Below are 18,017 nucleotides of genomic sequence, written 5' to 3'. Positions count from 1 at the left end.
GTTTAAAAATCTATTTTTTCTTTCCCAGAACATGACAACTTCTTTATACCTAGCTCCATCTCCTGCCTTCTGTGTGGTAGCACTTATTGCAATCATCTACCTTTTAGGGAGGGCTTTATATGGCATTCTTTCTGCAGCCATGGTATGTAAGAGAAACAGGGTGCCCATATGTTCGGTCAAATTAAAGAGTAAAAAAATGAGACAAAATTAAATCTATAATTTAATCATCTGGAATTGAAGTCTGGGACTAGAAAAATCAGTCTTTCCTTTCCTCTTTTTCAGAGGATCTTACAAAAGAGAAATACAGGCAATCGACACTTAAGAACCACAAATGGCACTGGAACTCTACCACTAAACAATTAGGTCATCATACAAGACAACATGTGACCAGGACAGACTTACAGTCTCACTTCCACTATAACTGTTTTTAAAAAATCACCTGCAGTTGAGGTGAGCTTTCACGTGACCAGGAATTTTACTGACAGTTTCTCCATTGACTCAAGCCAATTGTGAAGCATACAAATGGCAATCACATGATCACACATGCTGTGACATTCACAGATACTCAATGGTTGCAAACACCCAAATCTTGATCATTTAACCATGGGGGTTATGCAACAGACGTTCAAGAATTGGATATAACATTATTTTTTCAGCACAGTTGTGACTTTGAATAGTTACTAAATAGGGCAGTTGTTATACAAGGACTACTGTAAAATCATGCTTTTAAAGCAAAAAAAAATATTTTTAGTGTTTAAGCAGTCCCAAATAAATATTTAAAGGCAATGAAGATAAACATGCAGAGTTGTTCAAATTTCAGATACTGACTTGAAAGTACCTCCCATAAAACAACAAATGGAAACACAAGATTACAGTCAGAATAGATGATGATGCTGGACTGTTCCTAAATTATAAAAACCAATTAATTTGAAAAATAGAAATACTAAGCTTGTAAATTCCAGAGACAAAATATTTGTAAGTATACGCTGTCAAAGTAAGTAAAAATTATTCCTGGCAATATTTTTAACTAAACTTGTTAAGTATTTACTATTATATTCTGAGCCTGCTTGTTTCTTTTTTTTTAGTTTCTTATAGATTTTCCTTTTATTAAAGGCGGAGAGCTCTAATCCTTAGTTTCCTTAGTTTCTTGATTATTTCCCCTCTCTAGAGAATTGCCTGCACTTTCCAAAATAACAAAAACTCTGCTAGCTGGATGGTAAGGTTTTGCTATGGAGGAAAGGGAATGTATGTTAAAAAGCCTTTTTCCCTCATGAAGATGCTGGGTATAATTTAATACCAACAAACCCAGTATGAATTATGTAGGTAAAGAAAACCTCCTTGGAAATGACTTTGAAATGGAGAATTCTGCTGCTTGATGAAAACTTCAAAGCTTCTATAATCTTTTGTACTACTCTGATTCATTCCAATAAAGGAAGTGGGCCTATAAAAATATGATTGCTTTTAAAAATTACAATATCTCATGTTGAACATGGAAGCATAGCAACCTAAAGCATAGGGGCTGCCCCATCAAAGAGCACATCCATGAATTTAGGAGGGTTATAGGAAGGCTACCCCCTTTACCGGAGTGGCTGCTGGTGCATTTTTTTCAGAACAAGCCTGGACAAGCAAATTGCCTAAGTAACTGCATACTGCGACATCCCAAATCAACTCTCTGAGTGGTTCCGAGTAGCAACAAAAGTTGACAGCCGGCTGTGCACCAATTATATGACAAAGCAACCAGACACTCAAGAGAGCGGTCAACCCGACCTGAAACCACCCAGCCAGCAGGGAACCACAGCACCACAGCAGGCTCTGAGACCAGCCCTCCTTCGAAGTCCACTGAAATGCTACAGATGCGGGGGGATGGGCCACATGGCAGCTGCATGTCCAACCCCAGCCCCAAAACCAAGGCCAGACCCACCGCCCAGACCCACGACCAGAACGATGGTCCAAACGTACCACCAACACGTCCAGGAAAGCCCTCCAGTCTGCAAAGGCCACTTCCTCCTCAGGCGAAAGTGATGGAACCCCAAGCAACGACAACCAGTCGCCTGAATCATATGACAGCGAGGACGAGGGAGAAAATGACCTAATGGTGAGTGAATCAATTCACCCTTTCCTTTTTCCAATACGCCTCACAGCCCCAAAAACAGGAAATCAGGAGGATTTTCAAGCCCTAATAGACTCAGGCTGCACAAGGTGCTTAAGCAACCTAACCACAGTCCTGAAACTGGGGATCAGAGCAAAAAGACTGGCCCGCCCAATCCGGTTCGAGCAGGTCGACGGTTCCCTAATGGGAGGACCCTATACCACCCACCTGACTGAACCAGTGAGGCTAGAGCTAACGGATCCCTGGGAAGTAATTTGATTCATAATAGCTCCCAAAATGACAGACGCAGTAATACTGGACTTTCCTGGCTAGACAAGTGGGGACCAACTATCTGGTGGCAAGGGGGTACCCGCAGACTTAGAATATCAAGGGGCCCCCAACTCCTCCCACACCAGCGAGCAGAAGCATCATCCACACTGGAAACCCCCCCAAGAGAGCCCACAAAAACAACTGGCAACCACATCCGACAAAACCCCAGAGGCCGAACTGATTCCGATAGAATATCAGGATCTCGCAGAAGTATTCAGCGAGGCCGAGTGCGATGTTCTGCCTCCCCACTGGGAGACAGACTGTGTCATCGAAATCATCCCCGGGGCAAAACTACCCAAGCCCAAACTGTATGCGATGACGCCCCGGGAAATGCAAGAGATGCGCAAATACATAGACAAAAACCTAGCAAGGGGGTTCATTGAGCCAGCCAAGCCACGGGTCCCAACACAAGTCCACTTTAAAGAAAAAAAAAGAACGAACCATGAGATTGTATGTGGATTTTCGAGGGATAAATGGGGTGTGCGTACACAACCTATACCCGCTCCCCCTCATGAAGGATATGCTATCTCATCTGGCCAAGGGAAAAGTCTTCACCAAACTAGACCTCAGAGAAGCATACTACTGAGTATGAATCAGAGAGGGAGATGAGTGGAAAACAGTGTTCAACTGCCCCCTAGGGAGCTTTCAGTTCAAAGTGATGCCTTTCGGACTGCAGGGGGCCCCAGCAGTATTCATGCAGTTAATAAACGAGGTTTTGCACGAGCACCTCTATAAGGGGGTCCTCGTCTACCTAGATGACATCCTTATCTACACTGAAACCATGGATGACCACGTACCCTTGATCCGCCAAGTACTGAAAAAACTTCTGGCAGCCAACCTGTACGTCAAGGTATCAAAATGCGAATTCCACAGTGCCCGGTTAGACTACCTGGGTTACCAAGTATCAAATGAGGGAATAGAGATGGACCCAGCCAAAGTGCAAGCCGTCTTAGGCTGACAACCCCCTCGCACCCGCAGGCAACTACAAAGTTTCCTAGGTTTTGCAAACTTCTACAGGCAATTCATCCCCTCCTTTGCGAAAATTGCCAAACCCCTAACAGACCTCCTGAAGACAGGGAGCCCAGGAACGAAACCCTGTCCGGGACAACCCCTATAGTGGGACCTAACCTACCAAGAGGTGTTCGAAACACTAAAAGAAATGTTTGCAAAGGAGCCAGTGCTGAAGCATCCTGACCCCGAGCAACCTTTCGTGATCCAGGCAGACGCCAGCGACATGGCAGTGGGAGCGGTGCTACTCCAAAGAAACAACCGAGGAAACTTACAACCCTGCACCTACACCTCCCGCAAGCTCACATACACAGAGAGATGATGGGCCGCGTGGGAAAAGGAGACTTTCGCAGTGAGATGGGCACTGCTAACCTGGAGACACCTGTTGGAAGGGGGCCAGAAACCGTTCGAAGTCTGGACTGACCACAAAAATCTAGAGGCACTTAGGACCCCACGGAAACTATCACCCAAACAAGTCCGATGGGCTCAATACTTCAACCATTTTGATTTTGTTTTAAAGCACATTCCAGCAGGTATGAACTTTCTAGCTGACGCCCTCTCAGTACAAATTCAAACGGGAGCATGTAGTGGACGCCATCATTCCCTCTACCCAAACCACTGCCCAAGTGACCACCAGACGGCAATGCCGTGACCGGCAAGACCAACTTGCAAGTGACCTAACCACGAGGCTCAAAACTGAACTGCTAGCAGACCTCTGATTCCAAAACAACCAACACATCTTGACAAAGAGAGATGACCTTGCATGGAAGGGGACAAAACTCTACGTCCCAGAATCTCTACGTACCCTAGTTCTCCAGAGGAGTCATGATGCCAAACCAGCAGGCCACTTTGGGTTCCTAAAGACTTTACACTTAGCCCGGAGGCAATTCTGTTGGCCTGGCATGAAGAAAGATGAAGACAGTTATGTGAAAAGTTGTACCATTTGCGCCACAATGAAGAGACGACCAAGAAAACCCCCTGGACTACTGCAAACAGCAGCAGAGCCAACGAGGCCATGGGAGGAGATCGCAATGGACTTTATAGTAGAGTTGCCAAAAAGTGGGGGAAACACAGTGATTTGGACTGTAATAGACCTGTTCTCTAAACAGGCACACTTCATACCCTGTAGCGGACTACCCTCGGCTCACAAGCTGGCTAAACTGTTCGTGAAGCATATCTACCGCCTGCATGGAGTACCTCGAAGAATTATCTCAGACAGAGGGGTCCAGTTCACGGCTAAGTTCTGGAGGGAGTTCCTGCGGTTCATTGGATCATCTCAGGGTCTTAGTTCAGCTTTTCATCCGAGCACCAATGGGGCAGCAGAGAGACTGAACACCATGGTAGAACAGTACCTGAGGTGTTACATGAACTATCAGCAGTCCAATTGGGCAGACCTTTTATCTTTTGCTGAGGTCGCATACAATAATGCTGTCCACAGTAGCACAGGACTCACACCATTCAAAATAGTGAGCGGTATGGACTTCGTCCCAATGCCTGAGTATCCAAGGGATACCCCCTCCTCAGTCAGCTTGGATGACTGGATGTCGATGCTGAAAGCGACCTGGGAAAATGTCAAAAAAGGCACTGGCTAAAGCGGCACAAACCTATAAGAAACAGGCAGACAAACACCGGGCTCCGCAACGGCCATTCTGGGTGGGAGAGAAGGTTTACCTCTCCACAAAATATTTGAGATTAAAACTGCCTAGCAAGAAACTGGGGCCAAAGTTTATGGGACCATTCCCCATAGTAAAGATCATCAACTCAGTCACAGTGTAATTGAAACTGCCTCAATTGTTGGGGAAGATACACCCAGCATTTCATAGCAGCCTCTTAAAACCCGTGATTGGATCCACTCTGAGACCACTACCCCGGGACCAAACCCATTATGAAGTTCACCTTGATTCAAGGTGGCACAGGAGACAACTCCAATACTTAATCAAATGGAAGGGCTACCCCTTGTCAGAGGCATCTTGGGTGAAAAGTAGAAATATCCAGGCTGATCGCCTTATAGCAAAATTCCATGCAGAAAATCCAAGCAAGCCTGGGGGAGGGACACATCCCTAAGTTATACACCTGTATTCAAATTGCTTTGTTTTATACAGGTCCCTTTCAGGAAGTGAGGGGAGCCGGATGTCAACGCCTAAGGCATTTCCATGACTACTATCAACTTGAGAAGGGGGGGGGGGATGCCATGCATACTTTGGCCAGAGTAAAAGTCTCATATTTCTGTACTGGGATGTGAATGCGCATGTTCAGAACCCTGCCATAATGTCCTGTTGGGATAAAGTCAGAGGGAAGGGGGCACAGGGACAAAGTTCAGACGCCATTAAGTGTGATTTAGTTTCAGCTACACAGAAGTCCGTGCCAAGACGTTAGTCCTAATAAATGAATGGTTTTTTTTTTTACTTTATCTCGGGGCTCGTAAATTAATTAGGCCAACTCTTGGAAACTTCACAGTTTCTATGTTGATTTTATATCCAGTGATTAGTATGATAGAGTTTACACAATTACTATAAATTATAGCATAATTAGTTTTTCTCTAAATGTTGCTTTCAAGACATAAGAAACAATAGATTGGTTAGAAACCAATGCCCTAAACTCCTTTACAGGAATTCCATCCACTCACTGGTATAGGTATGTCAATGATACTTGGGTCAAGATTAAAACAAGAATTGGAAGCCTTCACCAAACACATCAACTCTATGGATAGCTATATTAAGTTTACTCAGAAGGATATTAAGGAAAGTAGTCTGGCCTTCCTGAACTGTGCAGTACACATTAAGGAAGCCTGGAAGCCTTAACATTGAAGTTTACAGAAACGCCCCCCCCCCCCAACACAAACAGATCAGTATTTGCATTTTTATTCTCACGTCCCATTGGAGTACAAAATGGAAGTGATCAGAATCCTACAACACCGGGGTGAAAGTTGTCTTTTCCAAAGATGGAAAAGAAAAATAACTAAAATGTATCAAGGAAGCCCTCAGAACTTGTGACTATCCCTACTGGACTGTGGTGAGTTGCCAATTTTTTTACTACCAGTTTGGGCGCACTTGCACATGCAACACTTCTACAAATGCGCAGAAGCGTCCGGGCGGGTGGGCAGAGCCTCCTGCTGCCGCTACTACCAGTTCGCCCGATACAGGCCGAACCAGGAGCAACCCACCTCTGTAACTGGGCCTTCATTAAATCCAAAAAAAGACCCAGCAGGAGCTTCTCCATAACAGAAAAAGAAGAGCAACAAACTAAGTAACGTTGTCATTCCGTATGTTGCAGGAATATTGGAAAAGCTCAGGAGGATTTTCAACCAACACTATATGCACCCACACTTTAAATCCAAAATACACTATGGCAGAAGCTTATCCACCCTAAGGATTAAAACTGAACAACGTGATATGTGCAATACAATATAATGAAACATGTAGATTTGTACATTAGAGAAACAAAACAACTACTTCACAAACGCATGGCACAACATAGGAGAACAAACCCATCAGGACATGATTGAGAAGTCCATCTGCATTTAAAAGACACAGGCCACTCGTTTGAAGACAGCAAAGTCCACATTCTGGACAGAGAGGACTACTGGTTTGAAAGAGGCCATCTACATTAAGATAGAACAGCTCTCTCTCAACAGAGGGGGAGGGATACAACATTCCCTGTCTCCTGTTTACAACAGAGAAGGTTCCACACCCATTTGCATTATTCAGGGGACCCTGAGGGCATAGATAAACCTCCTCAACAACTTTCAGAACAAGTGTTCAACAACCAGATGATTGCAAGGAATATAAATCCTTCCATTCTCCACCTCAGAACTGAAGAAGCTTCTTAGATGAGAAGTATTTTAAATGACAAGCAAAAACTAAGAAAGTCCAATTGACTTTTGAAAAAGCACCTTTGGGAGTGGGCTGGTTAGAGATCCCATGATTAATTTTGACCATGTCTCTCATTATTATGAAAATTATATCCAATAATGGAGAATATTTGTAGCTCAGAATTGAAATGAGGAGTCCTTGGTGCTTTCTAAACTTGGTTGTTTTCTTGCAGATATCTCATTACCCAAACTAGGTAGCCTCACTAGTAGTCAACAATTGAATAAGAGATAACATACAATTATTTATTTTATTTTATTATTTTTTCAACTGAGAATGCCGCCTCCCCCCAATCTTATAAGGACTAGTGGAGACCTGATGGTAATATGATAATGTTTAGATCTAACCATTTTACAATCTTTCATGTTTTGTGCTCTTGAGGATATTTAATGTATGTAAAGTTTTAGCATTCCTACTCTTATATACATACACACATATTGCACATATATTATATGGCTGAATTTTGGCAGTTTAGTCTGGAAATGTCCTTAAAGGATTCAAGAAAAATATAGCTGTTTAAATGTAGTGGAAATACAAGGAGCCTATTTCAATTATTAATTACGTTAAACAATTAAACAATAGATAAAGGTCACTTTGAACATTGTCCCTCTGTCTCTTCAATTCAGCGAGATTATTTGTAGGGATTTTGGAGCTTCTAAAAATGTACTTGGAGCATGTATATGACTTAGAAGCAGTGCATCTGTATCTGCCATCATAAAATATCTCTCAATTTCCCTGCAAATTATTTGCTGTTTCATGCTGCTCTTTTTTTTTGGGGGGGGGGGGGGAGTGAATCATTGCCTTGATAAATAATTGTACATTTTATCTGGGATTGCACAATCCCAGAAAAAAAATGGGTTTTAGTTAAGGAGGCACCAGAGGCCCATGCCCACTCCAAAGCATCTTGCTGCACTGACTCCCTAAATCAAATATAATTTTTCCTGTAGTAATGTGGCTACCAAACAGTGACATGCAGTCAGGGGAGGCTATGCGATGATGTTACCTAGGCATTTTTTGCATCGGGCGAGCCCGGGATCCTTGCAAGGGGAATGGGACAATGTGTGCAGGCAGCTCCTCAGCGCACAGCCTCAGATTAGCACAGCTGCGCTTATTGAGGCTGTGTGCTGAGGAGCCGCCTGCACACGTTTTCCCATTCTCCTTGCAAGGCTCCCGGGCTCGCCCGATGCAAAAAATGCCCAGGTAACATCATCAGTGCTAGAAAGGGGGGGGGGAGGAGGAGAAAGGAGAAGTTTCTCTTCTCAGAAATGTCTTTTCAGTGGAGCTGCGGCAGCCTGCCTGCCTCTTTTTGACATTTCTGAGAAGAGAAACTTCTCCTTTCTCCTCCTTCTCCCTGCCCATTCCCTTCTAGCACTGATGATGTTACCTAGGCATTTTTTGCATCTGGCGAGCCCACGATCCTTGCAAGGGGAATGGGACCATGCGTGCAGGGGAAGGGAATCACGGCTGCGCTAATCTGAGGCTGTGCGCTGCTGAGGAACCACCTGCACACATTTTCCCATTCCTTTGCAAGGATCCCGGGCTCGCCCGATGCAAAAAATGCCTAGGTAACAACGTCAGTGCTAGAAGGGGGGGGGGGAGGAGGAGAAAGGAGAAGTTTCTCTTCTCAGAAATGTCTTTTCAGTGGAGCTGCAGCAGCCTGTCTGTCCCTTTCTGACATTTCTGAGAAAAGAAACTTCTCCATTTGGGCTGCGCCCGTGCGATTGGAGCAACCACGCGGTTTGATGACTTCACCAGCCTCACCAGTCATAAACATCACCGCACGTCACTGCTACCAAATAATTTCAGTAAAAGTTATAGCCTCTTTAAGGAGATGCTAATAGGTGTAGAATATATACCTCTTTAAAGCAACTTCCAACTTTAGATCCGAAGTGTTGCAATCAGATACGTTAGTCACATATTGGCTTGTCATAGATAATACATATTAATTATTTGATTAATATTTTTAAAAAACATATCCTAAACTGTGATAACAGTACCTATATTTTACATACCAGAAAAATAGTAGACTTGACATTAACATATTATGGCATTTCTGTTCATTTACTTCTTAAGCCAATTTATACAGCTACTCATCTCACTAAATGCTTCAACTAAATAAACTTACGTGTAAACTTTGAGAACAAAATCCTTTTCTTCTTTGAGTTCAGAGATTGATGGAATTACATCCAAGACACTCAATACAGCACAGCCGTATGGACGACGATAATAGAGGTGAGCTGGACCCTTTCTTGAGTCATTTAGCAACATACGCCCTAAAACAAACAGAAGAAAAGCTCTTCTGAATCAGGCTAAGACCCTCACAGTCCAGTATTTTGTTTCTTACAGCAAGATGTAGCTAGGTGTCTTCATCCAGAATGTTCCCTGTAAGTTGTTTGAGAGGCATGCTGCCCACAACCCTTGAGGCCAATAGCCATCCCATTTTAAAATAATATCAGTGGCCATCAATTTATCTTTTGTCTTAAATTCCACAGGTTAATTGTTAAATATTTTTAATTTTTTCTCAGTCTGTTTCTAATCAATTTCATTGGATTAATCTGAGCCCTAGCGTTTCAAGAGAAGGGGAATAGTGTCATAAGCATTTTTCCATGTCATGCATAATTCAATCGTATCTTCCTCAGGTGCCTTTCTTTCTATGTTAAGAAGTCCTAAAAGTTCTAGCCAAAATATATTAGTGGAAGCAGATTAAAATTTGAGAGTTTTATTTTTAATCTCTTTCCTGACAATTCCGAATATGACATTTTCTTTTTTCACAGTTGCTGCACATTGAATTGTGACTTCACTGATATTTGATTGATTTATTGATAATATTTCTTATTAGTTTGGGTGACAGCCCAAAGTACATAAATCTGTGTATGTGAAATGGGATGACTCAATGCGCATCACTTTACACTTGCTTCAATTGAACTGTATTTGTCATTTCATTTACCATTTTGCTATACTTAAAAAAAAACCTTTCCAGAGCAGTATCATAAATTTTAGATTTAATTACCCTAAATCGTTTGGTATCATCTACTGCTTACCCTGTCAACTTGCTGCTTATTTCAAGACAATTTGTCCATAAACCATGAAAGCACTGATCTCAGCACAGATCTTTAAGGAACTACACTTTCATTTTCTAAGAAAATTGACCATTTTCAAGCAGCTTGAATCCTATGGCAGCTTTCTACTCAAAAATATGTTTTCTGTAAATCTAATTGAAAATAATGGGTAGTTAGGAGAGTGAATGCAAAAGCAGGCAGGCAGAAAGAAGATGATTGCTTATGTGACTTCAGCCAGGCATTCATAATAGAAAAAAAAAGATATAATTGCATCATGTTAATTCATAAATGGTACAGTAATTAGTGCATTCATTTTTTTGAAATTCAAATAACTTTAATGTAGAATTTGCATAAATTAAAACAAGGACGAGTTTTGTGTTACTACTTATTTTCTATCACTAGAAATTTGCCTCATGATCAGAAGTTATGGGATTTTAAAAAAATATACTGACAGGTTCTGCAACTTAAAGAACCGTTCATTAGGCAAGAGAGAAGTGAAACTGAATAAATTCTCTGCAACATTCTTTCTTGTTGAAGGTAAAAGAGATCCTTGAGCCCGGATTGAATTTTTTAGGGAGGAAATCAGAGCAAATTAAGCAATTTGATAAAACAATCTGGAATATTTAAAAGTAGTAAAATATAAAGAATTCTTGGGTCTTAATGACTTGAGTATCAGATATAAAATTGCTGATTTCCCGGCAAGACTATTTAACTTATCCCTAAAATTGTTCAGTGCTAGAGAACTGCAAAGTAGCCAATGTGATACCAGTTTTAAAAAGGATTCCAGGGGAGATTTTGAAAATTATAGGTTTGCTAGGAAAGTAGAAATACTATTCAAAGACAAAATTACTAAGTAAACAATGAAAAACGTTCACTGAAAAGTAAATAAGCATGAATTCTCCAAAGATAAATTCTTCCATAGCAATCTTCTATATTTTTTTAAGTGGACAAAAATGATTCTGTCAACTGTGTGTACTTTTATTTTCAAAAAGTCTTTAGAGAATTCTTCATCAATCATTTTTCAAGTAAATTCAGCGACCATGACATATGAAGATACACTCTTTATCAATTACTAACTGGCTAAAAAACAAAAGACACAAGGTGTAGGGAAAAAATATAATGCAATGCACAAAGATAATTCTCATATGTGTTTTACTCTAGAGCAGGTCCCACTGTAAAGGAATTTGAGGTATACATGCACTGCACCCAAGCTGACCTTACATTTGTAATCTTTTAAAATAATTCTGTCTCTTTTTGCTACATTTGGGACAAAGTAATAGCCAAGCAAAAATCAAGAAAAGGAAGATATTTGCTCCATTAGATACGGAAGCTCAGTCTTTGGTTAAATATTTGTTCACAAATGTTTTTGGCAATATAGTGTTTTTTCAGCCTTCAGCTCAAACCTGAAAATCAGTAGGGCTGCTTGGTAATTACACTGAAGGTTCAGCTGCTTTAAAGAAGGGCTGAACCTGAGCGCCACACTTTCCAAAACGTCTTTTCCAACTCTTTTCAAGTCAGGGCAATCTTAAATAGCAAGGACTGAAAGAAATCAAGATAAGCCAAATATAATTCAGATAGGTGCTGCCAGAAGTATGTTATTATCCTTTCAAATAGATTGATTTACTGTATAAGCATAAAAATAACACATACAATATGTTGGAATAGATATACTACAATATCCTCCCATTCCATTAAAACATTTAGTGAGTATGCTTATAATTCAGAAGTCTTTAGCAATTAGTAATAAAACATAAGTGATCTTCTGTTATTGTTTACAGCAGACAGAGAAACTATCACAACTTATACAACAGAGCGTATCATATATTATTTATGTTGTTTAAACAAAAATGCAAATGCTTTTAAGAAGGCATACTGTACCTATTCGGATTACATGGGCAACTATATACAAATCTTTCTTCATATCTTTGCTGCCAAGGTCCTTATAAATAGGAAAGATGCAAAAGAAAAAATAAATTAGCAACATTTCTAAGCTATATTTATATTTCAGAAAAGCAGTCTCTATGTTTCTTCAAAGTCTTACAAAAAGATATGAAAGACTAGGGAAAAATGAAAACAAAAGTACAAAAATTTCCAAATGGTATCTTATTGTTCTAATGAATGTTAAACAATTTCTGAAAATTAAAGTTTTTCAATGATTTCTCTTTCAAAGTAACATGAAAGTGTACACCTAATCATATGAATTAAAACTAAACAATTCAGTCTTGGTTTTCTAAATATAAAATGCATTTCTTCTTCTAAAAATAGAAATGGAGCGTTGGTTCTTACCTGATACGCCTCTTTTCCTGGCGGTGGAGACAGCGGTCATGCATGGGTTAACTCAGTCAGTAACCAATAGAACTGAGTCTACCAAAGTGATGTCATCGTCTCTGTGGAGCATGCTCCCGCTTTCGTGACGAAGGAGATAAGTAGACTGCTGTGCTGTGAACAATCGCTCTCCTTGAATGATTACGCATCATGCTCCCAGAAGCTCCCTGCGAGGTAGGCCAGATCCCCAAGGGTGGGGATGACCGCTGTCTCCACCGCCAGGAGAAGGGGCATATCAGGTAAGAACCAACGCCCCATTCTCCCACATTGGTGGAGACAGCGGTCATGCATGGGACATACCAAAGCTGGCGTGTCCCCGGGAGGGCATGAGACTGGCCTAAGAGCTGGAAGAAGGGAGAACGTGTTGAAGGACGCGCCGTCCGAAGATAGCATCTGCCAATGCATATCAATCCACCTTGTAATGTCTAATGAATGAATTAGGGGTGGACCAAGTAGCTGCCCTGCAGATTTCTTCTACTGAGGCTTGCCGTGCCCATGCCGCCGCCGTGGCCACACTTCGTGTGGAATGAGCCGTGATGTTAGGCGGAGGAGTGAGACCATGCGAGATGTAGGCCCAAGCAATGGCCGACCTGATCCATCGGCCAATCGTAGAAGGGGAAGCTTTCAGCCCTTTGTTGGTAGGATGGAAGGATACAAAGAGGGCCTCGGTACGTCTGAAGGGGGCCGTCATGGCTATGTAGACTTTAAGCACCCGTCTGACGTCCAGCTTGTGCCATTTGTGCTCCAGCCTGTGCGCTGGGGCAGGGCAGAGGTTTGGGAGAGTGATATCTAGGGAGCGATGGAATGCAGAATTGACCTTTGGGACAAATGTGGGATCAATGTGGAGAACCACTCAGTCCGTGTGGAATACACATAAGTCAGAGCGGGTGGAAAGGGCCGCCAGTTCTGACACCCTCCGTGCAGAGGTTATGGCCACCAAAAAGACAGTCTTAAGTGTTAGATGGTGTAAGGTTGCCGACCTGAGAGGTTCGAAGGGAGGGTCAGTAAGAAAGTCAAGGACTTTAGGCAGGTCCCAGGAGGGAAAACGATGAACCACTGGGGGGCAGAGATTGGATGCCCCTTTAATGAATTTGCGGGTGTGAAGGTGCAGAGGTGGGTTCATCCTGTTGAAGTGAGAGAACAGAAGAGAGAGCCGACACCTGTCTCCGCAAGGTGTTTGGAGAGAGACCCTTATTAAGGCCAAGTTGTAAGAAGTCGAGAAGTGGGGCCACTGAAGCCTTTAGGGGGTCTATCCCTTGGGAATGGCACCAAGTCACGAAGGTCTGCCAGGTAGATTCGTAAATTCTGTTTGTAGCCAGATGGCGTGAGGCCTGAATGGTATTGATTACAGTCTCTGAAAGATTGTCTGCCCTCAGGACCGCCCGCTCAGCCTCCAAGCGGTTAGGCGTAGCCAGTGCAGGTCGGGGTGGTGGAGGGAGCCTTGGTGGAGGAGGGAAGGAATCATTGGTAGAGACCATTGAGGCTCCACAGACAGATTGATTAGGTCTGCATACCATGGGCAGCGAGGCCAATTGGGAGCAATCAGGATGAGCTCGGCCTCTTCCTCTATCACCTTCCGAATCACCCTCTGGATCAGGGGGAAGGAAGGGAAGGCGTACAGGAGACCGCGAGGCCACCTGCACCTTAGGGCGTCCGTCCCTTCTGCGCCTGGTGTCGTGTATCGAGTCAGGTACCTGGGCAGCTGGTGGTTGGACACAGCTGCGAAGAGATCCAGGGATGGAGTCCCGTACCTGGAGGACAGCTGCCGAAAGATGCGGTGATTCAGGCGCCACTCTGCAGGGTCGATCGTTGCGCGGCTTAGCCAGTCGGCCGTGGTGTTGTCCGACCCCGAGATGTGCTCAGCTCGTAGAGAGAGAAGGTTGGCTTCCGCCCAAGCCCCTAGGTGGAATGCACAGTCCATGAGAGAGGCCGCCCTTGTCCCCCCTGGCAATTGACATGAGCCTTGGCCGTCGTGTTGTCCGTCCGGATCAGCACGTGGGAGTTGTGAAGGGAGTGCTGGAACTGGAGGAGGGCCAGATGGATGGCCTTTAACTCGAGCCAATTCATACTGTGGGACAGGTCGGAATTGGTCCACAGTCCCTGGGCCACCTGATGGTCCAGGTGTGCTCCCCAACCCGTTAGACTCGCGTCCGTCATGACCACGAGGCACGGGGGTTCCCTGAAGAGAGATCCACCAGTCCAGAGAGCGCAGAACCTCTGGAGTCAAGAGTGACCTTCACTAGGGAACAGCTGCTGTTGGTCTTCTGCAATGGCAGAAGAAACCATTGGAGGCAACGGCTGTGAAGCCGTGCCCAAGGGATGATGGAAAAGCAGGAGACCATCTTCCCCAGCAGCTGAGACAGCTGGAGAAGAGGGACCCTTTGGCTCCCTCGTACCTCCCTGGCTAATTCCCTGAGACTGTTCTGACGGTCTTGGGAGAGGAAGACTCTCCCCTGAGAGGAGTCTATGAGGGCTCCCAGGTGGACTAAGCGAGAGGTGGGAGAGAAGTGACTTTTCTCCCGATTTATGGAGAACCCCACGTTCTGCAATACCTGAAGGGTGTCCTCTAGGTCCCTGAGGGGCCTGGGTGTGAGACCTGGACAGCAAGAGAATGTCATCCAGGTAGCAGAATATTCGGATGGGCATAGGCCGCAGATGGGCGGCCACCACTGACAGCACCTTCGTGAATACCCTTGGGGCTGAGGACAGGCCGAAGGGAAGGGCCCGATATTGGAAGTGGTGGCCTGCGTACACGAAGCGGAGGAACCGCCTGTGTTGCCTGTGGATGGGGACATGGAGGTAAGCCTCCGTGAGGTCTATTGATGTTAGGAGATCGTGCTTGCGAACACTCTCCAGAATTGATAGGAGAGAGTGCATTTTGAATCTCCTGTATCTGATAAATTGATTCAGAAATTTTAGATCGAGGATGGCCCTCCAGCCTGGAGGCACAGGTTGGATGGCCCGAATGTGGTGCAGATGGGAAACCGCCTGCTCTACCAGGAGCCTCTTTTGAGGATCCCTGGAGGTCGGGCACATGACAAAGTGGTTCGGAGGGCTGGATTGCAAATCCAGGAGAAGGCCGAATTGGATTGTGGATCTGACCCACGCGTCGTTGGTGATATCATCCCAACAATCCTCAAAGGCGGCAAGGCATCCCCCTATGGGGAGGTCCTCCAGGCAGTCACTTCTGCCTCTTGAAGGAGCGACTGGAATTGTCCCTGAAGGGCTTCCTGGGCTGAAACCTCTGATTGGTTCTTCCTGACCTATTAGAGAAGGAAGGGTTCTGTCTGGGAGGAGCCTGTCGCTGCGGACGGGAGGTAGAGGCACACCCGTCCTGTCCGTGAAAGGGCTGCCTACGATAGAAGAATGGACTCCGACCTTCCTGTTTTTTAGTGGCTGGTTGAAGGACCTTCCTTTTATCTTTGGATTCTACCAGAAGGGGCTCTAAGGGAGGACGAAAGAGAAGGGAAGAAGAATAAGAAGAAGAACCAAGCCTCCACTTGGCACGCGCTTCTGCCTGCCATTGTTTTAGCCAGATAAGCCGGCGGGTGGAGATGGAAGACGCAATGGCCTTAGATGTGAATCGGGCTGCGTCTGATGAGGCGTCTGCGGTGTATTCCAGAGCCGCCCTAATTTTATTGATATCTCTGCGAGACCTGGAATCCCTAGCTGGAAGACACGCTTGAAGTTGTCTCAGCACAGGAGGGCCGAGCGGCTGAAGAATGAAGCTGAAGTGCCAGCCCTAACAGACCAAGCTGAAGCTTGGTGACCTTTGACCAGAGTCTGTTCGATCCTCTTGTCTTCCGGCCGCAGTGTTTCCTCAGGAGCTGCCGAGGCCGCATTAGGAGAGGACAGGGCAATGATTGGTAGATCGATAGAAGGTACCTCTAAAGCCTTGGCAAGGTCGGGAGAGACATTGTACAGGGTTTATCCGAGGCATTGGGGAGGGGAACGGTACCTGGGGATGCCCACTGATTTTGGACAACATCCAAGAAGAAACGTGGTGTGGGATCACCTCCTTTTCCACCGTAGGCTGGGTGAAGAGCGGATCAGTGGTGTCAGCCTTGTCTGCTTCCGCAGTCGGAGCCGTCTTAGGAGAAGGAATGCCTGCGATCTTCCTGGCTTTGAAAAGGAGAGAGCAAAAGACAGCAGGTTTAAACAAACTGACAAAGGGAGGTGGATCGGGAGGAAGACCCTCATCCTCAGACAGATCTGAGTCTCTTGCCGGGCGATCCTCTCCCCCGAAGACCGATTGCTGGTTGGAGGTGCCGCGCAGGTCATTTGAAGAAGAAGCCGAGAGATCATCATCTCTGTGCCTGGAGCTGGAGGAAGAAGGAGACCTGCGAGAAGCAGAGCGGTTAGCCGACCTGTGATTGAGCCCAGCCGCAATCCCACGTTCTATGGCCTCAGAGATCATATCAGCCATGCCTGGCGAATAGGAGCGGCGCCTGCGGGGTGTTAGGGTGTAACCAACAAGTTGGGTAGACAATATATTGCACAAGGCATGTTATATATCTTTAAGAGAGGAGATCTACTAATTAGTAGATTACAGCATATAAATTGCAGCTGATGTTCTCTCTCTCTCTCTCTTGCCTGATGTATGATAACTGCTGTCTAACTGTTATTACTGTTGCTACTACTTACTGTGTGTAAGTTATTGGACTGTTTTTCTCTGTGTATGACTTTTTGGCTGTGTTTATGGATTTTGCTATATTCTTCACAAAGTAAAGTTTATTTTGTTACTTTACTATCCATTATTCAGTGTGGTTGCTTTATATATCGCACGCTGCGTATACTTTACAGGGTTGCTCTGTTATAACCTCGACCTGGGGTTCATTGCTAGTGCTTAATCGCACTAGTACCACTAACATTGGTTATGGGCCCAGACACCCTGCCTTAATATTTTATTTTTAAGCACCACTTTTTGGATAGTTTATTTTTGTGAATATGGCACATGAACAGTCTGCTGCACTCTCCATGATTACCCGGTTTGATGGAACCAACTATGTTTCCTGGTCCTTGAAGTGTTCCCTACTTCTGCGTAGAGAAGGACTGTGGTCTGTGGTTCAGAACCCACCAGATGTTACAGGTTGGGATCCTGCTGATGATGAGGATGCGAAGAAGATTGCGCAGTTTAACAGGGACAATGAGAGAGCTCTCTGCATTATTGGACTAACACTGAATGACCAGCAACTGGTCCATATTCGTGGCGAAGAGTCTGCTGCTAGGTGTTGGAACGCATTGCGGAGAATTTATGTTCGGGACAGTGTGGGTGCTCATATTCATCTCACACGGAAACTGTTTAGAGCCCGTTTGCAAAAAGGTGGTGATATGTTG

General features: G+C 44.5%; 1 protein-coding gene across 1 annotated transcript in view; it reads right to left on the bottom strand.

The window, feature by feature from the left end:
- The window catches only part of DOCK3 (dedicator of cytokinesis 3), a 204,828-nt gene that overhangs the window by 126,001 nt on the left and 60,810 nt on the right, over window positions 1-18,017 (bottom strand). Inside the window, exons 11-12 of the mRNA XM_081936757.1 lie at window positions 12,234-12,294; window positions 9,422-9,569 (exon numbers count right to left, since the gene is read on the bottom strand). Of these exons, the coding sequence (XP_081792883.1) occupies window positions 9,422-9,569; window positions 12,234-12,294 (209 nt within the window). The remainder of the gene's footprint in view (window positions 1-9,421; window positions 9,570-12,233; window positions 12,295-18,017) is intronic.

This window comes from Natrix helvetica (assembly GCF_964273705.1).
Source record: "Natrix helvetica genome assembly, chromosome: 1".
Classification (NCBI taxonomy): Eukaryota; Metazoa; Chordata; class Lepidosauria; order Squamata; family Natricidae; genus Natrix; species Natrix helvetica.
Note: the sequence above shows the minus strand (reverse complement) of the source record. Positions and strands in the feature narration are given on the sequence as shown.